General features: G+C 37.4%; 1 protein-coding gene across 21 annotated transcripts in view; it reads right to left on the reverse strand.

The window, feature by feature from the left end:
• Positions 1 to 24,364, reverse strand: part of BAZ2B (bromodomain adjacent to zinc finger domain 2B) — a 112,046-nt gene that overhangs the window by 52,230 nt on the left and 35,452 nt on the right. For 16 of the 21 annotated variants that reach the window (XM_030278241.4, XM_072931826.1, XM_072931817.1 and 13 more), the window contains exon 2: positions 5,571 to 5,723. In XM_030278241.4, the coding sequence (XP_030134101.4) occupies positions 5,571 to 5,721 (151 nt within the window). In that variant the 5' untranslated portion in view covers positions 5,722 to 5,723. Of the gene's footprint in view, positions 1 to 5,570; positions 5,724 to 12,326; positions 12,387 to 18,283; positions 18,344 to 19,049; positions 20,171 to 24,364 lie in introns of those variants that run through there. The other 5 variants (XM_030278238.4, XM_072931812.1, XM_030278237.4 and 2 more) reach the window with 5 other exon arrangements.

Consider the following 24,364-nt stretch of genomic DNA (forward strand, 5'->3'; position numbering starts at 1 on the left):
ATTTTTTCAGTTGTTCTATTACTATATTAAGCATATTGCTGTGCATAATCCAGAGCAGATTTACTAAATCTAGAAGTAAAAACAAAACATTAAGGAACTTCTCAATGCCATACATTTCCTGAAGCAACTCTGGTCTTAAGTCATTAAAGCCATGCCGATAAGTTTGCAATGCAGTTTTATTTAAATGCATTCTGAAAATTAATACTTAATAGAAAGCTATATGACAATAATCACACCAAAGTGAAACTGCTAGCCTTATAAACTGAATCAATATTGACAGATCACCCTCTAACAGTTATTATTATCTCAGCACTCTTCCTACATCAGAACAACAAAGTAACACAACAGGTTTCAGTAGCCTCTGCAATCTGAGTCTTGCAATACTCCAAAGGCCTCCACCACAAAACCACATCTGAAGCTGCTCCCCTATTAAATAGGGACCTATTAAATAGAGGAACTGCTAGCTACCCAGTGGTAACTCTACAGCCATTGCAAGAGGTTTCTGCCCCAGAGTTTGACACTGCATCGCAAAAAAAGCTGCCTCTATTTTTTTTTTCCCGTAACAACCCTATACAAATGCCCTAGTTTCAACTGGTGATCCTGCTTCTAACTTCAATATGCGTTATGCCATCTCTCAGGCTGGGAGGTTGGAAGACAAGATGAAGAAATGGAAGACCAGATGAAGAGGTGTCCTTGTTCCAGCCAGGACAGAGTTAGTTTTTGCATAGCTGGGAGAGGGCATGGCCAGGACCCAAGGCAGGGGAGAAGGGCTCTCTTCCCAGTTGGTGCACCAGTGGCAGAGGTCAGTAATTGTCTATTGTCGGGATGGAGAGGGCTCCATTTGAACAGTTTGTTTCTTATACCCTCTGTCAGTACTGCTGCTGTTAATATTTGTTTTCCTATATCATCTCTTTCTAGTAAATTGTACTTATCTCGATCTGTGACCTCTGCTATTTGCCTCCAATTTTCCTCTCCAGCCCTCTTCAATGACAAGAGTGGTGGTGAAGGGCAGGGGAGAAGTGAGTGGCAATGTGGTCTCAGTGGAAGGACTAAAGCTAGACAAACCAGACTAAAAATTTCATGCAAAATGTAAGCATAGCTAGACCTCTGCTTGCCTTAAACAACAAGGAGACTGAAGCTAATGCAGAAAGGAAAATATGTGAAAATGGGAAATGACCAGAAAAAAAAAAATAGAGAAGTTATTTGAGCTGCTACACACTGGAAGGTTGGGGAAGGGCAGCACAGAAGAGAGCAGGCACTGATGAGCAAGTCAGCACGTATGCATAGGGTAGGACAAGGTAAGAATATATATTAGCTAAGATGACAGACAAAAATCAAAGGCCGAGAGATTCTGTAATCTTGGTAGAGGAAATCTCATAGGAGTTTCAGAACTAAACTTCAGCTTTAGAGATAGCCTGAACACAAGTATGGAAAACAAATAATGGAATTCTCAGACTGTAAAAGCATACATAACCAGAAGAACAATGTAGTCCCTAATGGAGAGAAAAAGCAGCAAAAGACTGACATCAAAGGACATTAAATTAATGTGTGCCATCCTTTAATATAAACAGCATCACGTTAAAAAGGACAGCATGAGAAAGACCAAGCAATCTCTGTTTTCCAGGAGGCTTCCATTATCAACAAAGGCCTCTGCACACTGACCATGCTTCCTGTGGAGTTCTACACACAAACCATAAACTTGTTAATCCTATTTCTCCCTCTACATGTTTTAAACATTATTACCATGTTTGTATATATATAGAATAATTCTGGAATGAGTTCTTGACTGCAGTAACTCATCCTATTGAGTGTTAGGAACATAAGGGCATTCATTAGGATCTTTCATTTATTAGCAACTACAAGGCAACATAACAGGAATACTATGTATACAGTGCAGGGAAATTCCTCTTACTGATTTCACATTTCTGGTTCAGGTGGCTTTTTTTCCTTCCTCCAAGACAAAAAGAGATTTTCACTTTATTGATGCTAACTATTGTCGGTGATGTGTAGAGTATTTCTCTAAACTTCTGACATGAGTTTAAAAACATTATGTTTCAGGTCTACATTTGCTGAATTTAATTCAAATGGCTTTAACATCACTTCGTAAATTATCACAGAAAAGACCCAAAAACAACCGTAACTAACCCAAACCTCATTTGTGTATCTTCTTCCACAATGCTTCTCTTTCACAGACCACAGTGGTGATTCTTAATCATGCTGATGAGCAGCATTACATTGCAAAGTTTCATAATATTTTGAAGACTTTCCAAGTTAAAAGAACTTTGAGACTGTTCATCAACTTTCTTCATCATACAGAAAGTGCAGCTAACTGTTCACAATACTACCCTCGGTTATGGCCTTGAAAGAAGACATACTAAATGTGCTATCTAAGCCATTACCTAATGTCCATAGGAAAGAGAAGCCATCCATTTTAAAATACGCATTTAAACATGTGGAAGAAATAGAACACCAATAAAAAATGGTAGAAGTCTCAAAACTTGCACTGAACTGCAATGACACTTTCTCTCTTATCTCACAAAAATGCTAACAGTCTGCTTACCAGTGAATTGGGAAATAGTATTTCCTTAATTTTCCCATTTTAGTGTTCACTCTTTAAGTTACTAACTTACTTTAAACATGATCCACATAGCTAAATTTCATATTAAATCTCACTCCTTAACATTCTTGGCTTACTTTCAAATAGGTGAAATATTTTTGAGCACAGTTTTTGAAATTCTACTAACCACTGCACAGATAAATGATTGAAAGCATTATTCTAAAGGGCAAAATACATTTCAACAATTCTGGTCTTAGTAACAAAGAATGACTTTGGGCATTTATGTACACGATTTAAAAATTGTTCTGGATCTCATTAAGGAGAAATAGAGAACTCCAAAAAGACTGAAGAATTTTGTTTTAACAAAAACAGCTTCTGGTCTGAGGAAAAAAAAAAAAAAAGTTGTGTTTTGTTATTTAATAAAAAGATAATGAACTTCCCTTTTTTGAAAATTAAAAATTAAAGACCTTCCCGATCTGGTAACATCAAAACAATGCAGCTTAACATGTTCAGCTTAAAATGGTTTCACACACTAGTATTATTGCTTTTCATAAAGATAAAACACTGAATTATGGTTTTATTTCGAGAAAAAGCTATTGATTTATATTCTTCCAAAGTTGATAACATTCTCATGAGGGTGAATGTAAACCTCTTTCCAGAAGCTATTTACTTTTTGAACGCACCTTGTTTTCAGCAATAAAAAGAAAGCAAATAAAATATCTGTTTACTTGACTGGAATGCTTTAATTATTCAGAAACTAGTATAAATTAACCAATTAAACTAACAGTACGTGATATATTCCACAATGGCTTCACACAAGTGCTTTGTCTTTCTGACCTGGGAAGATGCCAAAATAATTTACTTGTATTTTAATCTCCCTGGCAAAGTATAAAGAGTCCCAGTTCTAACTCATCATGTATCATGGGCACCTGACGGAGTATGCAATCAAGTTCATTGCAGAGACTACTTAATAGACTACTGATTGCTGCAAAGAAAATAAAGAGATCTTTTTGAGCTAAAAAGAACCCCTCTAATCTCATACATTAAGATACATTACTTTCTCTTAGTAAGAATAATTGCTCATTGTTAAAATATTATTTGATTAGATACTAGAAAAATGCATTTTTAATTTGATGATAATTCAATTATCTGTTTGACAGACATTGTTGGGTTTTCAAAAATATTACAGGAGTGATTAACGCCTCAGTTTAGAACTGGCTACTATATATTCTATCTTGGCTACAGAGTATCTTGTAAATTCAAGACAGGCAGCTGGCTGGCAGCATAAACACTTCAGTGAAATCTTTTCACAGAGGATATAACAGTAACCACAGTGCACTGTGTCAGCAGAGAAACAGACATACTTATAAATAAAACTGATGGCATTGATAGTAAACTACATTCCAGCTTGCTTTTGGGAAGACAAAAGTGTCCTTGAAAAATTATGTATATTATGTATGTTCTTAAACATCAGATGCAGCCAGGAAAACAATCTGACCATCAAAAAAAAAAAAAAAAAAAAAAAAAAAAAAAAAAAAAAAAAAACCCAAAAACCAAAAAACCAGTAATTACGTAATTACTATCAGTCTTTTTATCTATTAGCTATCAGACAGAAATTACACACTTTTTTAAAAATAAAAGATGAGAATAGAATTTTTAAAGGCCTTTAGTAAAGAACCACCTCTGTTTTCTAATGAAGAACAAAACTGACAGTTTAGTACCTTTGTTACATTATTCATCTACTTCAGTCTTACTGTATTTTGGCAGACCAAATACACATCCCTATAAATGCACAGATCCCTAACAGCAGATATAGAATTACACGATGTAATACATACACAGCAAAAGCAGCAAGGAGAAGTAAATGAGTCAATGTTAGGACTATACATTATAGCCACATGGAAATTAACTCCTGCTACATTCTAGGAACCACCAAAGAAACCCATTTGAAGTGGCGCGGGCTAATGAATATAGACCAAAAATTCTTTTGAAGATAAAACTTTAGTGGGGTACTGAAAAATGAAACACTTCGTTACTTATTCCAGGAGAGTTTAAGTCAAGAATTTTCTGGCTGATTTTAGAGAAATAGAAATAAATATTTGAGACATAACTCTAGGTCTGGAGACATCCTGGTTTCAGCTTCCTGGGGCAGCTGCAAATGAACAATTGCAGGATGAAGTTGGGGACTTGGAATCTACTCATTACTCATTATCAAGCTGTATCAGTTTGGAGAATATACTTTTGCTCATTTTGCTGCAAGAACAGTTTTTTTCTGAAAACAGCGGATTACCATGAATTTAAGCTGAAAAAACTTCCTATTTACCATATATCTTTTGAAAATCAGGCTAACAGAAATAAGGCTCTCCAAAAAAAGATCTGTTTACCAACAGTTAAGTGAGAAACAGCAGGGAAGAGTTTACTGTTTCTTGTTCTGTGGATGACATTTGCATAATTCAACTGAAATAGGAGTTTCAATCACAAAAATTAGATTCTTGCATGGAGGAATCTTCCATATTTATTTCTGACTCAAGGTAAGATATTTCACTCTAGTCAATATTACCCAAGACTGTGACACTGTGAAATTTATCTTTTCCATTTCAAGATCCATTAGAAGAGACTATTCCTCCAAATGTAAAACGACAGTATGGGTTGGGCTTAAATGCTGAGAACGTGATGTATGTTCAAGAAGCTGATTATTACAACTTAATCTGAAAGCGGCACAGAGTTTGCTAAATTAACCCTTTATTTGATCCTCGCTTTCAAGGCAGCCTTGCAAACTGAATTTTTTTTCCACATTTTAAATAGGTAATTTTAATTAATTTCATTCCATCACTAAGTAAGTACTATGTAAAATGTATTCACAGCAAATGAATGTTACTTGGCAAAACCAAAAACCACAAACATTTTTCTTGGATGCACCTGTGCAACCTTATTATGTGTGATTTGTAATAGTAATTAAAAGTGCTGACAAACACTACAATTACATTGCAATATAGACTTGAGTAATTTTTACCACATGTGTTGATTGTGGAGCTCAGTGTCGCAGCTCCAGAGGAAAGGCCACCTTTCGATACTTCTGAAGTTACCGATGGTGTTGAAGATGCTGGAGTGGAAGCAGCTGCAGCAGAGGCTGATGATGACGTTAACCGCTCTCCAGACTCCATATCTGGAAGAGAGAACATAAATATCTGTCTTCTATGGCAGCAGAGGAAACCACAAGGGACTATGGGGACTGTCTGTGTTGACTGTATCTCAGGATCTGCACTAAATTCTCAAGAGGTCCCTGTGAGACTTGCACATGAGAGGTACATCCCATTAACAGCACCCATCTGTCAGGGAACTCAGCAGAGCTGCAGCACTGTGGGAATTTGGTACTGCTGTTCAGAGTTACACCACATTTCAATTTGAATGCCTCCACCACACCCTGTGCTCAGGAGCTCCATTTCAGCTCAGACTGGAGCCCTCAGCCCTTGCCAGCCCATCACTCCTGCAGCCTGCCTGTGCCCCTGCATCTTGGCTACATCCCATGTTCTAGCTGCCCTCTAGGATGGCATAAACTCCCATCTACTGCTACTTCTGATCAGACAACCGGATGGATGCTGGGCCAGACAGATTCCACTCTTCTGTCTAATTCTGTGACCAGCACTGTGCTGGAGTAGGCAAAAGCCCTGCCTGTATAATCCTCAACTGTGTAATCCTCAATCCTCTGCCCCCTTGCAGAGCAGCCCTGCTCTTCACTGCTCCCTGACAACCAACTTTAAAGAACCTGTAGTGCATGCCAAAATGTCCATATCTAGACTGTTAATTTAAGGAAAGACCCAGCAATTACGATGAGATAGTATACATACAAGAACTCCTGTAAGTTGATAGGGGTTTTTGGTGGTGGTGGTGGTGTTTCCTGGTGAGCTCTTCATACAAAATAACACATTTATCTGTGCCATGAATTGTCTAAATTGAAGTCACCAGACTTATTTCTCGGAACAAGCATGTGTATTTTAAGAGAAACAGACAGTAATGTTATTATTAAAAAGACTATAAAAAGTGTTTGGACAATAGTCTCAGGCACTGTGCGGCTGTCAGGGACGGTCTTGTGCAGAGCCAGGAGTTAGACTCAATGATCTTTGTGCGTCCTTTCCAACTCCGCATACTCTGTGAAGTAGTTTCTCAAATACTTAAGAAGTGCAGCCACGCCAATGATGTCTTTTCGCAGTGGTAGCAGCATCAACAGACTGTCTGACTCAATCTGCCAGCGCAGCAGATGATGGTAAGTCAGGATCACAGTATAAATAAGGTGGGGAAAAATTTCCAAAGTCCCTGTACTATTAAAAATGCCATGAGACTAAGCATATTGAACTCTTAAATGGGGAACTTCCAAGAAACCTGTTCCTGTCGTGGAGTCTCCCTCATGGAGAGAGACACCCTTTCTCAGATTTATGCCTGAAATCTGAGGGGTAAGTACTGAACCTAAATCAAACAACTTATAAAATCTCATTCCCAGTACTTGTAAAGCAGAATGCCAAGTACACAAGAAAGACACACTTTTCCAAATTCTATTTTAAACAATTTAGGAAACTGATACGTTAAACAGCACTTCTGATCCAAAGTTGTATTAAAGAGTGACTTCACAAATGCGCATTTGGAAAGACAGCATAAAACCTGTTACTTGCTTCTCCAGAAAGTAAATTCTTGGTTTGTCTCAGACAGTAAAAATGAAACTTAAAAAGCCACAGCAAATACAAAAACAAAATCAAGGGAGAAACACAAAATACTGTGAAGATATACTGTGCCCATTTTAACTAAATTGAATGTGACATTCCTTGTCACTAACAATTTTTATACATTGCAATTTCTATGCACAAGGAAAGTCTCAAGGCTTTGCAAGGTAGCAGAACAAAGCACACGACTTTGGGAAACTGAAAACTGCCAACACGGGAGGCACAGTCTGTCATACAGAACTGCCTATCCTCTGTACCAACTGCAAACAGCCACTCCACCCTCAACAGCATCTAAAGATTTCACTGCTTTTATTCTTTACACCCCAATTTATCATTAATTGTTCTCACACATGCAGAAAAAAACCTAATTTTTTTCTGCAAACACAGAAAAATCACCTACTTACACTGATACGGCGCCAAAAAGGTATCTACTATTATACTGAATATTAGGGGTATGACCTTCTCCTTCAGAACAATAGTAGAAGTAACAAAACTACTTACTTCAGAAAATTTATGAAGGGAAAATGTTATTAAACATTTTATTTTTTTCATTCAGGACTCCTAAATACATAGTTTTCTCCAGTTAAACCTTTTTCATCCATAGTTAAAGAATACCTAATTCATTTTTAACAGTCGCTAACTACAATCAATCTAATGTGCTGATCAGTGAAGGTAGGTCACTGGAAAATACTGCATATAGTGTTTATTACATATATATATCCATTAACTTTTACAACTATTCTGAAGTGTAATAATTAACAAAAATCTCATTCATAAGGGACTATGGTTTTTAGTTTGCATCTAAAAAGATGGACTTAAGTCCACAGCATTCGCAAACACACAGTAAAAAGATTTACTATGTTTGGTATATGGATATCAATAGACACAAATGATTATGACAAAAGTGGTTTTTTTAGTCACTATGAATGACTAAACTTACTCGAGTCCAACAACTAGTCCTCGTACAAATTAAAATTTGTTGTATTTTGGTATTGCTTTAATTATGGCTACAGCGAAGTCACTATATTTACAGAGAGCATATGGGAAATTAGAAACAAATCAAAATGGTATTATTACAGTATTTCCTTGTAAAAGGAAAGGCACTTATAAACTTTAACATACTCCATTTGAAACTCAGGATTAAAACTTTGTATTTTACTTCCCCTCATAAAAATATCCATAACTCTCAAATTTCTAAAAAAAAAAAGAAACTGTAATAATAAAACACGATTATTATTACACTGTTTAATAAAACACTAAAATAAGTCCTCACCATAAAATCACAGAATCCAACCTAATTGGGTGGAAAAGACCTTCAATATCATCAAGTGCAACCTGTGCCCGATCCCCACCTTGTCATTCAGACCAGAGCACTGAGTGCCACATCCAGCCGTGCCTGGAACACCTCCAGGGATGAGGACTCCATCACCTCCCTGGGATGCCCCTTCCAGTGCCTGACTGTCCTACCCATGAAGAAACACCTCTGATGTCTAACCAGACCCTTCCCTGGCATACCCTGAGGCCATTCCCTCTTGTCCTGTCCCTGTTCCCTGGGAGCAGAGCCTGATCCCCACCTGGTGGTTACACCTTCCTGTCAGGGAGTAGAGAGGGAGAAGGTTCCCAAGAGCCTCCTCTTCTCCAGGCTGAGCTCTCCCTCAGCTGCTCCTGGTGCTCCAGCCCCTGCTTCAGCTCTGTTTCTGGACTAGCTCCCTCTAGTCCCGCGGCGTCTTCTTTTTCATGACAGACTCGGAATGAGGCACAGCACCTGAGTTGCCTCAGCAGTGCCAACTAGATGTCATTGCCCTGGTCCTGCTGAGGCTGATACAATCCAGGTGCCCTTGGTCATCTTGCCCCACCTGGGCTCATGTACAGCCACTTCCAGCAGCACCCCCAGGGTCTTGGCCAGCTTACGAACCACACTGCCTCCAGCCTGGAGCACTGCAGGGAATTGCTGTGATCCAAATGCAGGACCCAGCACTTCACCTTACTGAACCTCAGTTAGCTGCCCTTGGCTCATCAATCCAGACTGTCCAGATCCCTCTGCACAGCCTTCCTAACCTTCCTACCCGCAAGCAGATCAACAATCCCGCCCAACTTGGCGTCATCCACAAATTTACTGAGAGTGCCCGCAATCCTCTCATCCTGATCACTGATAAAGATATTGAACGGGACTGGATCCAGTGCTGAGCCCTGAGGACACCACTCGTGACCAATCCCAGCTGCACATAACTCCGTTCACCACCACCCTCTGTGCCCGGCCATACAGCCAGATCTTAACCCAGCAAAGAGTGCACCTGTACAAGCCATGGGCTGCTTGTTTCTCCAGGAGAATGCTGTGGGAGACAGTATCAAAGGCTTTGCTGAAGTCCAGGCAGACACATAAACAGCCTTCCCCTAATTCACTAGGCAGTTCACCTGGTCACAGAAGGAGATCAGGTTGGTCAGAGGGAACCTGTCTTTCCTAAAGCCCTGCTGGCTGGGCCTGCTCCCCTGGTTATCCTGCATGTGCCGTGTGACCGCACCCAAGATGATGAGTTCCATAACCTTCCTGGGCACTGAGGTCAGGCTGACAGGCCTGGAGTTCCTCAGATGTGAGCATCTAAAGTATTTTATAAATAAGCATAGTTAAGAACCACCTACAAGCAATCCATGTTTGACTCAAAAATAAGAAGACATCCTTGGCAAATCAATACTTTTTAAATACAGAAAAGTAAATATAGCTATACATGCAAGCTTTTAACTAACATAAGCCATCTGTTTGATCAAATAAGAACTGGGAGAACAGTAATAAGAGTAATAAGCTGCCCTTGTAAGGCTCCCCTCTCTCTTTTACCCCCACCCTGCTCCTTTTATTTCAGTCTGCAGGGGTCTGGGAAGTGTTTTTGAGAGGGTGCTTTTTCAAACTTTAATTTAGCTGCTTGTTTAATGTCTTTAATAGAGAACAGGAATATTGGTATTTCTGAATTATTCTGAATAGAAGAAATTTACATTCTTCTCCTAGAGACATACATACTTTTGATTTCAAACTAAGTTAACCCTTCATTATGTTTAATTACTCTAACCACTGCAGATGGCTAACTCCAAAAGAGATAATCCCCAAAGCAGTCATTAGACAGGATCAGCAATAATTACACTGTAGACCTAATGCATTCGGTGACTAAAAAGTCCATACCAGTTACAGCAGATCCATATCCTTTTTAACCTCAAGTATAAGTGAGACATTTGTTTCATTGGAGTTATTTTGTCAGTCAATAGTTATGAACTGATATGACTGGTTTTTAATCTCTCATATTTGTAAAAGAGAAAAATCATTAAGTAAAACTAGGAAGAAAATTACTTTCAAAAATTTTCCTGGCACTTGTAGTGATTTATGTCAGTTCCTTTCAATGCTTTGCTTAAAACTCCAGCTATTTTTCCAGAATTACCCGTGGTGAATAATCATCATCAATGCAACTTAACCCAGTGAAAACAGAACATAATCTCTCAGTTAAAATGAACAAAGAAGGAAGGTATGTGAAGCTTTACACAAGAAAAATGTTGTCTTTTTGGGGAAAAAATATGACTAATGTTTAGTAAAAATAGAAACACAAAAGAAAATATTTACTAAATGAAACAACAATCAAATAATTTTCAAATATATCAAGTAGAAATTTCTTTACAGTCAATCACCTACCTATTCTATGTTCAAAATCTTCATGGAAATGTACCCTTAGGCAGAAGAAAAATCCTCTTCTTACTCTTACCCTATCAATGTTAGCTGGGATGTGTGAATACTATGAAGTGTATTTTGAAGACATCTGAACACTATACTAATTCATATCCAAATTCCAGTTTAACTTCTACATTCCCATGTACTGCTTCCTTATTTCAATTATTACCTCAAACACAGTGAAAAAGAAGTTGAGTAAAAATATGCTTCAGTTTTTCTCAACGACCAAGTGAAATTTGTAACAACTTTATGACCCCAAACTATAGAAGAGTCCCACAATACTGTATTCTCCTCCCTTACAGCAAGGTATTCAATTGCATCATAGTAATATTGTCAGTCTGCCGCTCGTTCTTGTGTCAATGAGTGCTCTGATGCCAGAAATACTGCAGCTGATGAAGGGAAGCACATCAGAGCCTCGGAACACACAGTCCAGCACATCACAAACGCAAAATGCACTGTCCAAATCTGTCACACTCAGAACGTAAATGCAGAGCATGGGTGCTAGCTCAGAGATGACTCAGCAGGCCAAGCAGTACCTGTGTGTTCCACATCTTCCACAAGGGCCACAGAACCAGGGAGGAGTGGGGTCAAAACAAGTGGTATGACAAAATCCCCACAAAACAAGCAAGCACAATGACCAAACTTCAAGTGAGAAGGAAGTGAGGTACGCACAGGAATGGCTGCAGCTCCTTACAGACAGACTGTGGACACCAGAGGCTCCCAATGATGCTCCCTCCTCTGCCAACAAGGCCTGGTCACAGATCTTCCAACACACGGTCTACTACTACTATGATGTTTTACCCATTGATATTTTTAAACTCAAATAAAAGTGCCTATATACTTAATGAGATCCACTGTCTCAAATATTGTATAGACCAGAAAAGCCAAGTTAACTGCTACATATTGCAAATTTTGCAGAATGTCACTGCAATTATGTCACTTTCAATAATTTGCTCTAAGTACTTTATGTACAATTCTCTGGGAAAAAAAGTCACCACCACAAAATTTCTTTTACTAAATCAATAACAGAAAGTCTTTTTTGTGAATCAACAACAAGATTGGCTTGTGTTTCAAAGATATCATACAAAGATACTTCTATGCATCAATACACTTAATACTTTACTGCCAGTTATACCGTGTGAGGCAGACTATGTTGCTGTGTTACGTTCTAAATGGGCTTTATAGCCTACCCCTGACTCACATCACCCATATTCGATAGCGATATGACAACTCATTGTTTAGCGCATCAGAATCCACTGCAGTGAAAACATTCATAAAATCACATAGATATCACAATTCCATATATATTTGTTTTAACAGTCTTTACCCACATAAGGCAACTTACTAAAAGCCACTTCAAAGAAGACCCAACTCTTAAGCTCAGTATAATGGAGTCATGACTGGCCTGGCAAAAAGAGAAACAGAGAAGGGAATCAGTTGCCATTCTACTCTTTACTAATACGTAGTGGCCATTATAGTCTCAGGACAAAATGACATTTTAAACAATGCTTCTATTTTTACTCTATCCAACAGATAGATAAACCCATCATTAAACAATACATGCAAAATAAGCTGCACTCAAAAACTTATTTTCTCCTATTTTACAAGTAACGGTGTTGTTTTCCATTAGAAATAAACATCACTTTGACTATTTCTGCACTCTCACATTTAGTGACTTTCATGATTATGGTAAAGAAAGAATAGTTACAAATAACAGAGAGCATTATAATTCACTTTACATTCCATGGAGGGAGGAGGGGCACACAGGTCAGGTTAAACTACAATCCTTCATAAGCCCCACTTTGGGACAAACCTCAGTGTATATTTCTGAAAGCTGCATAATGCTGGGCAAGAAATCTAACCTATGCAATCTGTACCACAAAATGTGTATGGCCATACTAAGTATCCATGAGGCAACACAGCACCACAGAGACGTACTTAATGTTGAAGTGACCCAAGCCTCCTTAAATGTTTCAAACCCAGAGTAACAACACTAAGAGTCTGGTTTAAACAAATATATATAAACGGAACCATAGAATGGTTTAGGTTGGAAGGGACCTTAAAAGCTCATTTCATTACATATACACTCACCACCACAGGCAGGGACACCTTCCACTGGATAAGGCTGTCCACAGACCCATCCAGCCTGGCTTTTAACAGTGGGAGATCACAGTCGCTATGGTCAACCTGTCCCAGTGCCTTACCACCCTCAATTTCTTCCTAACATCTAATCTAAACCTGCCCTTCCCTCCTAAAATAAAATCTATCTGCATTATGTGTTATTCTGTATGAGGTTATCAACTTTTAGCAGTTACCACTTTTATTAAGAACACACATCCCTTCACTTATTTTAACTTCTATGTTGGATTTGGAAAGGAGAAGTTAACACCATTATCCTCAAAACACAGAAGTCGATGGATGGGATTAGCTTCTTACACAAATGTACACTCTTTCAGTCAGGAATGCTCACCCTACAAAAGCAGCTGCTCAAGCCACTTCTTGCAGCACAGCAAATTTCAGATGACAAGAAAGGAACCATCCTGTAAGTTACTTTTACCAACAGAAAAGCTGTGCAATTAATCCAGCTCAAGAAGAAGAGCAGTCAGGATGCAGATATCAGGGTGGCAATTGTACAGTGCAACTCTGTGCAGACATTGAGGCTTATGGACATTCCACTCACGGAGTGGAGATGACGCCACTACACATCCATATTCCAATGCTGCTAAGCAGATTCCAAACAGGAAATAGTGGTACCACATAAAATTGATGCAAAGTCTGGACTCTTGTCATAACTGCAGAGGCTAAAATAATAGCATCTGAAGAACATTCAAACACAAAGATTCTCTAGCATCAGTCTGGTAAATACCCCAAAGAGGCACCTTCACCATTTTGTCATCAAACCAAAATAAAGGATTTATCATCTCAGAACTGAAGTTTTACAAATCCTTCTGTTCCTAAAAAACCCCAAACCAACAAACAAACGGACCACTGCAGTACTTTATACTGTCCTGGGATGAATACCAGTTTCTATTTTCATGCCTAACAGTTCAGCTTAAAGACATGTTTCCAGTTTCAATGCAAAAGCCCACTTTTCCCTTCCCCACATATCTTTTAGTTTTTTTAATATTCTGGTTATGAGACTTCAATACCTTGGGGTTCATTTGCACCAGATTCTAGTACTACTACATCTTCTAAAGAAGCAAGACTTAGCATTTTATACTATTACTTCAATTTGTAAGGGCACTGAGCAAACTATCTACAACTACTTCTACAACTCTAAAATTATGAGGCATTATTCAATCTTTGCATACTGATAATCAATACAACATTTTTTAAATGCATAGCAAAAATTCTTGCTTAGGGTGGTTCTGACCCACCCTAAGAACAGAAACACACACTAGAAATCCTATGCAACAGTAGTTCAAAAATCAGTAAAAAAACTGGGACAGCTGAAGTCAATGCCTTTTTTTTCTGTGCTTTTTCAAAATCTGAATTTCAATCTGTCAGAGGCAAATTTTCTGGTTTTGGGGTAGTATTCTGCCACTCAGAAACTTACCTCCTGTTTAGTCATTGTATAGTATACCTCTTCCCATAGCTTAAAAGCCAGACTTGATCTCAAGCTCAAGATCGAGGCTTAGCTCCAATTACAGGCACTACCAGAGCTGGAGAAAACACCTACCGAGAGGGAGTGCCCTGCTGAACCTCTGATGGCAAAAGCTGGGAATCGTTAAAAAGTCAACAGTGCCAAACATGCTTTTTAGTACTTCTATATCTGAATCTTGCCTAACTTTGCCAAATAATAACAGAAGGCATTAAACCAACAGCTAACTTTGTGAAGCCTAAAGTATCCGCTCTAATATATATATGTACAAGAACTCTCAAAAGGAGTCACTACAAACAACGCGTTTTGCCTACTTGGTATTATTTTGCTTTAAGCTAGGAAAAATAACATAAATTACTGCATAGAAAAAACTTAAGTTAATCTTTAAAAACATGATCTAAAGGAAAATTAATTTGGGGAAGAAATAACTACAAATCCAGTATCTGTTTAGGTGTATGAATGCCATGTGTGCCAAGATAACGAGTTCAAAACCAGTCCATGGGCACTGCCTAGTAAAAAGAAGATGCTGAGAAAACTATTCTTTTACCCCAAAGTCCTGAACTTACAGACCTCATATACTCTAACAAGGGGCAAAGATTGTAAGCAGAATCCTTCCTAACAAATGGTCTAGAGATGTTTTTGTTTGTTTGTTTTTTGTTTGTTTTAGATTTCCTAATCCTAACAATTTAAGTTATTATTCTAGTCCTTCAAATATTGCTAAAAAATATGACCACTAGCATACTCTGATGAGAAATGAATTATAGGTACCAAGTCAGAGTTCCAGAAAAGCATTCAGGAGAAACAAATCTTTTCAATGTGTTCCTGTACCAGCCTCAGGTTCTACAATGGGTCCTGAATTTTTTTTAGAATAGCATCAAATTTCAGTCTCATTATTCTAACATTAATATCATTTTATGTTTAAACAAAAAGACAAAAAGCCAAACATCTAAATTGTACATTGGGTTTTCCAATGCCAGTGAAAACTAGTTTTAGCCCATGGGAGAGCGAAGAAGTGTATCAGCCTCTCACATCACTGAGTTCTAGCACGATGACTAAAAAACTTGTAATTGAGGAAAGCTAATTCCTCAGTTTTGAACTCCTAAAAGCATCTTGCAGTGTCATCTAGTAGGAATGTAATAGCTCCCACTAATAGGCTGAGACACAGATAAATAGTTTCCACATTTTCATGCAGTTGCGCTCTCATGGTTCTTTGGAAACCCAGAACTAGTTCCTGAAGGAAGCGTTACGTGCCCTAACAGCCACTGTTTTGAGTCACCTTCATCACTGGCATCTATTCCCTTCTCCAAAACATCTCCCTTGGGTTATTTGTTCATTGTTTCTTCCAGTTTGAAAGATACAATGATTTTTTTAAAAACCTGAAACATTTAAGCAAAACAAAATCCCCACAAAACAGAATCCACTAAAGTTTAGGTAAACAGAATAACTAGAAGGAAAAAATAATGGGCGTCTTAAGAAACAAAGAAATAAAATTAAGCCTCAACAGAACCCACAGCAGGTATTACTGTGTCAGAAGACTATTCTGGCTGACTCCATTCACAACATTATTTTTACAAACCAAGCAGATGCAAATCTGACATCCCGATGTTACTTGCAAACTTGAAATAAGTGCTTAGACACAAAAAAACCTGCCAGATCACAATTTTATTTCCATAAACTGAAAGAAAGAAGATAATAAGCCATCCATACTTCTATCTTCGAAACAAAAGTACCGTATCTAGATATCAAGCTCCAACAAAGCCATATGCTAAACGTTACATTTTCCTACATGACTAAAGAACACTGGTTAAAACACACAAGTCCATTTTTGCAGTACCCTAAGTGTTGTTTTCTTGCAAAGCTCGAAAACCCTTTAAGGATTAACAGTGATACACATTGCAAATAAGCCATTTTTTAAAAATTTGAAGGTACTCTGAAAAGGCAAGCAGACAATGATGGTCATATCTGACAGATAAAGCTGGGGCTGTCTTACAGGGTGTGGGAGCAGGAAGCCTAAGCAGTCCCAACTCCTGCTACCCAGTACTCAATTCAAGAGCTCCATAGGGACCTGTGGCTGGGCCCAGGGCTAGCAGCTGCCCTTCCCTGCACAGCAAAACCAGCTGTATCCTTTGGCCACTGCTGCCTCCCACGCTTCCCTTCCCCCAGGCAGCCTGCGCAATGCAGCTCCCGCAGCTCTCACCAGGGCTGCTCTACCTGCTCTGCAGGAATAAGGTTCTGTAAATTAAGCTGAAGCTTGAGCCAACAAGGTCAGCTGTGAGGCACCAAGCTTTAAGAGTCTCTTCAGAGGTAGAATATGTAAAAAGATTACAAATAGCAAGGGAAACCTTTTCAAATCACTCAGATTGTAGGACATTGGAAAGAACGGAGCAGGGGTCCAAGAAGATGGCTGGACAGCGAGGAAGTCTGCTGGAAGACAATATGTATGTTTTGCTGGTCCCCAGACTAGGACATTTCATAGACATAGCCAATATTAAGCCCTACTGATAACTTATCAGGCATATATATATATATATATATTTTTTTTTTTTTTTTTTTTTTTATGGTTATGTTTATGTTTAAGTTTCTATATAAAGTTTATCTATTAACAGCAGCAATTCAGTATTTTAGTTTTAAAAAAAAGTCAATAGACTCTTGTTTTGTAAGAGACATTAGGACAGGATTGTACTCCAGGTCACTGGGCTTCCAAATTAAATACCAGTATTAAAGGGCTTGTAAGAGAGACAGCATGTGTATGAAACCTACGGCTATCCTGTGAAACCTTTATCTTTCAGTCAGTGTTCTCAAGATGAAAAGGTCATAGTTTCAGAGAGAATAGCTCTCATTCCTCAGCAATCCTCAGAATACAGCACAAGTATTTTGGGGGAAACAAACTGTTCAAATCAATGGCTTCCAAATACCAGATCTTCACCATCCCACAAGAAGAGAACCCTTTAAAATATACATTGAATCCCTCTTCCTTTCTTCTCCATGGCACTTTTCCTGTCTTGTTCTCCTTAAAACAGACCTGTATCTACACGCTCTAGCCACTCCATTGTCCACACCCTTTTCTCTATAGCTAACAACTCATGTGAACTAATAGGTCAAGCATGTCCAAAAACCTTTCTACCTCAAGCTGGAGGAACACGGTTCCTCACGTACTTATTTTTCTCACAGAGTGAACAAAACAGATTTCTCATATATGATGTCTACTTCACAAGTTTTTTAATACAGCTGTTTAATTCAATGTCTTTTTTATCTATTATAAAAAACATCTCTTTCTTTTAACTGAATCATACTTTTTTCCGATGTTTCATTTTTGCTTCCAGTTTCTGTTAACATAGTGGATATGTTCTGTTACTAAATTAAATTGTACATCCTTTTATTTCCAGGTAAAATATGATAACAGAAAAAGTGGACTTTTGAAGCGCAACAATTATTTTGGTTAGGAATTCACTACAAGGTTTTTCATAATCTAGTTTACAAAAGGAGAAAATAAGTCTTTGGTATGAAGAACACAATATTATTTTATTATTAATTTAAATCAGAACTGCAAAATTTAATTCAGCACTTTTCTAAACTTCCACAACATAGCCAAGAACACGAATTGGTATTCCATACTATCGAATGCCAGTCACATTCACCATGGTATGTACAGCACTACTGCAAATGCTATGCCATTTATAGTAGCGCAAAAGAAGACCAACCTTAAGAAGAATAAAATCATTGTAGACCCATGTAACAGGCCGAGTAAGATCAAAAACACTCTGTAAACATTGACAATATGAAATCTGTTAGACTGATAGCCTTGAGAAAAATAAGACCACATCTGTATACTGAGTGACAGCTCACACTCACCTGGTCCTCAGCAGCAAGAACCAAGAAATTACTTAAAGTAAAAATAACACATCAACTCTAATAAAGATAGAAACAGCACTTACACAATCATATTAGAAAGGTTGACAAAAAGGTTGGTTTTTTTTAATTTGAAGACTAAGTTTGTTAGACAGGAAACAGTTCTGGAAGCAGTAAAAATAGTATGAAAATATGAATACTTCAGAATTTGCATGAAACACACATTCCATGTCACTGCATTTGTCCAGTGAGTATTCATCAGAATTTTTCACAAAGTTAATACCAGTTGGCTGAAACCTAAATAGACTTCAATGGTTTAGGGTTTTTTAATCTCATGAAAATCAGGTTTTTTGCTCATCACTACTGTCAGATAAGCATTAAAAGAGCAGTAGTTAGAATTTTAAAAAAGCAGTCTTAGAATTAAAAAAGTATTGCTATTCTATATATTCTTTTTGTATTCTTAAATCTATAAACATTTCAAACTATTAATCCAGAGAAGGCCAGGGGGGCAGGTGCGGGGTAGGGGGGTGGGGGGAAAGGAGGGGGAAGGAAGCACAGAAGAAAAACGCTGAACACTTGGCATTACAGGAGAACAGATAAAGAACACGAACAGCTTACTGTAGAGAGGGGTTTAATCAGGAAGTAGCCATTATCCTGTCGCTACAGCGCAGTGACAGCACACCAAAACAAGCCGAGGGATTGGTCTTGGAGGTTTTTGTTGTTTGCTTTCTTTTTCACTCAAGAAGGAGGCACACATGCTATCATGTCCGAGTTTGCTGAGCCCAAAGGTCACCAGATGCCTATTGTCAAAAGCTATCCTGAAAATGAAATCCAAGCAAGCGTTGACAAAGCTGTATTTAAGGAAGCACCTAAAATCTACCACAAGCTCCCTCTGTGTTACACACAAAACATGGCTGTCTTATTCAGAGATTAGCAATTATTGTAATGAGATACTGTCGGAGAGGGTCAAACAGTGCTTCCTGCAGTTTACACATCTTGATTTCCTGGTAAACAAATTGAAAGGCAGGTGGAGCACTTGGATCACCAGTAATACAGCTGCTCATGGACCAGAACTAGATCAGGTGAAGTATGTAGCTTTATTTGTACTTTAAGTAATGAGGGGGAAAAGTAGCAGAAAAACATAAAACCAATGAACTATGAAGGAAATTTTCCCCACAGTGTTACATAAGCGTTTGTGCCAGGCTGCATTGTTCTCTCATTTATGCTAATCCCAAGGAAATTATCTCTATTTTTATGTAAATGATGCTTATGTACACACACACACTCTCTCTCCAGAACAAGAGAGAGAGTTGCTCCCCAACTTGTTTTGGTATGTAAAAGTGCTATGAAACTATACCCTGAAACAACCCTGAAAAATTCTGAAACTGAGAAAAACAAGCTCTAATCACTGCATGTGAATTTAAGCATCAACCTCCAAAAAAAAGCACAATTAAATCTACTAACAATATGCAGAAATCATAAAAATAATTTAATTAATAACATTTTAAAAGAAAAAAAATTCAAATTACTTTTCTTGGAACTGCCAAAAACTTTTCCTCCACAGAAAGAAATAATCGCATATGGACTAAATACATGGCAATGATTCAGTTAGAAGAGATTTCAGGTTGTTCCCTACCTATAATCATTCCAAAAACTAAATTTCACAAGCTTCAGTTTAAAAATCATATTTTCATTGTGGAACTGAAGAAGGTCCTAGGTTACTATGAAAATTAAAAGGGAAAAAAAAAAAAAAAAAAGACAAAGCAACCCCCAACAAATAAACAAGAACACTCTTCACCCTTGACTAACAGAACTAAAAGCTCACTTCTCCTAAGCAACTAGAATAAAGTATTTGGTCCAAAAACAGAATACAGAATTTTTGCAAGAGAGAAATATAGTTAACTTATTAGACAATCTGTTGATACAAGTAAAACTGTTACAATGACCTAAAATAACAGCATAAGGGTCTGTCTGAACCACAACATGTAATCCAAGAAAAATCATTTGTATAGCAGTAGAGAGATGCAAAGGTACTGAGGGCTGGGGGGCAGTCGAGCAATCAATTAATTCTTCCTCCCTCAGAAATTCATCAGCATCAAAGACAATCTGAAGAACACACCAAAGTAACATGTCTGAAAAAAACAAATCAAGAAACAAGACACCAAAAGAGTTTCTAATAACAGTATGAGAAATACATTGCAGACAATTTTCACAATTACAAAAGAAACAAAGGAAACTCATTTAAAAAAAAATACATAAAGCATTACTGGAAAGATCATGAAATATGAAGGGGTTCATCTGTATCAGCAAACACTGACAATGAAAATGCAGCCTCCGCCAATGAAGGAGTGATTCTGTCCTCACAATCTCCCAAAGAAAGATACATTAAGAGGGATCTCTGCAATCAAAACAACACACCAAGAAGAATTTTGCAGGCTGTGACTGTTACAGACATAACTAGTGCAGCCACAATTTCCTCATCAGACACTTGCATATTAACCCATTGCCTTAAGTTAAACTACACCAAAACTTCAGCATTTCATTCACACAATTTTTTTGTTTCCCATCTCACAAAAAAGTAGTTCTGTCAAACCATGTGCAGGGTTTCTGAAGAGAACAGTAGAATTCCAAACCATCAAATGAGAAAAGCCTTTTCAAAACCAAAGAGTAGTAGCAGCACTCTTTACAGTAGTCTTAAAATAGTTTTAAAAACTAATATATGCTGTATTTAATTGGGATAAGTTTGGTACTAGTATAACTGCAAATAAGCCTTCACTGCAAGATTTAGGAAACCATGATCTGAACCCTCAGTCTGCTAGTATCAGAAATTTGCATGCTAAAATACAGCCACAATGAATTTGATTCTTGTATGACTCCAAGAGAATCACGCAGAATAGCTCCACGTGTTAAAATAATAGCTCATAAATGATGGTTTTTCTAAAATTGTTTCAATCCATATTGCTCATAATGTGAAAAATACTTCGTGTGGAGCAGCTGTTTAGCACTGACAGAGCAGTGAAGGAGAGAGAGAAACAAAAACATGACACTGGAAGCAGCAAAACAGAAGGTCCATACTTATTTTCTGAACCCAAGGCTCAATCAGATCTTAGTTCGGTAACAGTCAGTGAAACATTAAAAGCAAAAATCTGGTTTCTACCACTGTAGCCATCAGAGAAGCTAAATATACTGAACTACAATCCACTGCCTCCATGTTAGTCAGCAAGAGAGTAACAAAGATTCAGCAATTGTTGTTCTAGGACAGAAATTTTACAGGCTACCAAAACACTGGTGGTCAAACACCTCAGCTTCATGAAAAAAATTATGTTTATAAAACTGACCTAATATGATACAATAAATCAAATACTCCAGCTGTATCTCAAATACTCATCAGCCCCCACCCTCACAAAATGGCATGGCCTCAAAATGCGGAGTTACTGTCTTTGTGAAAGATTTCTTTTTTGTAACAGTATCACCTTCTATATAGCAAATTCTAAGTATAAATATGGGTATTGAATACAACTCTAGCTATGGGTATGATTAGATAAACTATATAAATGAAAAAATTAAAATCTTTACAAAACAATACATATACATAAAATATTGAAGGGTTCCTCCACTGAGATTTCAAACACTGCCTGTGGGAATTAAATCTGTGATCATAAAGAAACTACAAAATTCTGAAAACTCCACCTACTAGATTTTAGTCTATCTAGAACTACCTATTATCATTGAGGTAGCTCTATTCCACACATTTTGATTTAGAATATCTCAGTTTACCCTGTGATAAAAAAATATAAAAGCAGTTAAGTCGTGAATGTTACTTACACACACTTGAGAAGAACATGTTTCTATAGAACCTGCAGTGAATGCTAACAAAGCCAGAGACCTACATTTTGCATCATAACTTGACCCAACTTCAGAATTGTTGCAAAAACCACATTACTTCATAGCAGAAATACTTCTCAAAATAGCAAACATTTATGAATACAGTCCCAATACCTGAATCCAGCATCATCTGTGAACACAGCCTGCATCAATGGTGTTGGAAAGCATAAACTTCCTGCAGTTTATTAAATCAATATGCTTCCTTATAAAAGTTTCAGATGCAATATTAAGTCTGCCTTTTGCTTCTAGCCATTTTTACTGGAATCCTCTGACACTAACTGCATGGACCAATAAAGAGGACACAAAAAGGATAATTCATTACTTTAGGAACAACAGTGATTCTAAATAATCTTTTTATTCAAGAAAAATCTAACAAGTTAAAATAAATTACCTCCAACTAAAGTACAAAAGATTGGCAGGAGGAGGGAAGTGACCACAAAGGATAGGCCCAACAACCAACTTTCTTCCCCTCATTCAGCCTGAAACAAAAGTCTCAACCACCATTGACTCCTCAGAGACCTTCCTGTAACGGCACACCAAACAAGTCCTACTTGCATCCCTGTAAATTCAGAGACTAACAACATTTACAAGCCTCGCTACCATATTTTCCCTACATATGCTACTGTATGGAGCCCACTCTTGAGTTCCACTGTTACAATGAGTGCCACTAGTACTCACTGGATTGGTCTAAAGTTTGGTCCCCAAACTGAAAACAAAGATGCATCACAAGAGACAGATTACCTTACTTCAAATAGTTTCTCACCACCAAAAACAACTACATCAACCAATCTCTAAAACCCATCAGCTGACAGGAAGGAATCTGCATCCTTACATTGGTATAGGCCTACCAAAGCCAAGGGAAAGATGTATCCTTTCCCAAGGCGAAGAGAGGCAACAGTTTCCCTTCCTTCTACCTCCAAATATCCCAGTCACATTTATGGGTGATAGCGCTCATGACTTGACTTTACTTTAAAGGCCCTTTGGTCCTCATTGAATTGTTTATAAAATGCACGAACACCGCACCTGTCAATTTGGTCCTGAAACAGTATCTTGGATTTGAAATGAACAGTAGCTACCAGTGAACCATCACTCAGAAAGAGCCATATTCTACTCTTATTAAATACATCTCTACCAAAACCCTAGTAAATACAGAATTGTTTCAGTGTACATAAGAAGTCATACAAAACAGCAGAAAACTAGCTTATTCTTTACATTAATTCAGGGCCCAAAATCATTCTTCATGCAAGCTCATTACCTAAAACTCATCACAGAACCACAAAAAATCCCAAACTATCACTTTTTTAGTACCATTTCAAATATTTGCCACTAGATTTCAATCCCACAATATATATACATGGAATAAATATTCAAAGAGCACAGAAAAATAACTAAATTAAATAATTTCAGTACATTTTCATTTTCTGTATCACATCTTTCTCGTATACTCCTTTTCATTCTTAGCATTTTGATTAACAAAATTTCTTAGTATTACTAAATGGTTTTAACCAGCAACTTGGAAAAAACAAACTAAAAAAAAAACCAAACTAAATTATATCAGGATCTCAAGGAGCACACTGTCCTATGTACCAAAACATGCCATTTCATAACAAAGTTGATGTATCTTACCATAAAGTTTTGCTAATATTTTTCAGTATAATCTATTAAAATTTAGTCATTTGAGTTTTAGGAGATTTGACATGAAGATGAGGTTTATTTTCATGTTCTGCATACATTACTATCATCCATTTTAAAAAGCATTACAGAAACCAATATTCTTAATTTTCTTTACATATAGGTATGGGGGGGATAAATTCAGTATTAACTGCTATTTGGTCAAACAAGATTTTGGAGAGAAGACCACATACGTAGAGAAATGCACATAGAAGGAGGGTTAAACTGCTATTTTCCATAAAAATAACCACTAATTTATCACATTATTGGAAATTTGAAAATAAATTATTTTGAAACTATAACAATATTTCAGAACTTTTAAAAGCTTGAAGCAACAATAAATATATTCTTTATCCATCATCAAAGTACACATACAC

Source organism: Taeniopygia guttata, chromosome 7 (genome assembly GCF_048771995.1).
Source record: "Taeniopygia guttata chromosome 7, bTaeGut7.mat, whole genome shotgun sequence".
NCBI classification, from domain to species: domain Eukaryota; kingdom Metazoa; phylum Chordata; class Aves; order Passeriformes; family Estrildidae; genus Taeniopygia; species Taeniopygia guttata.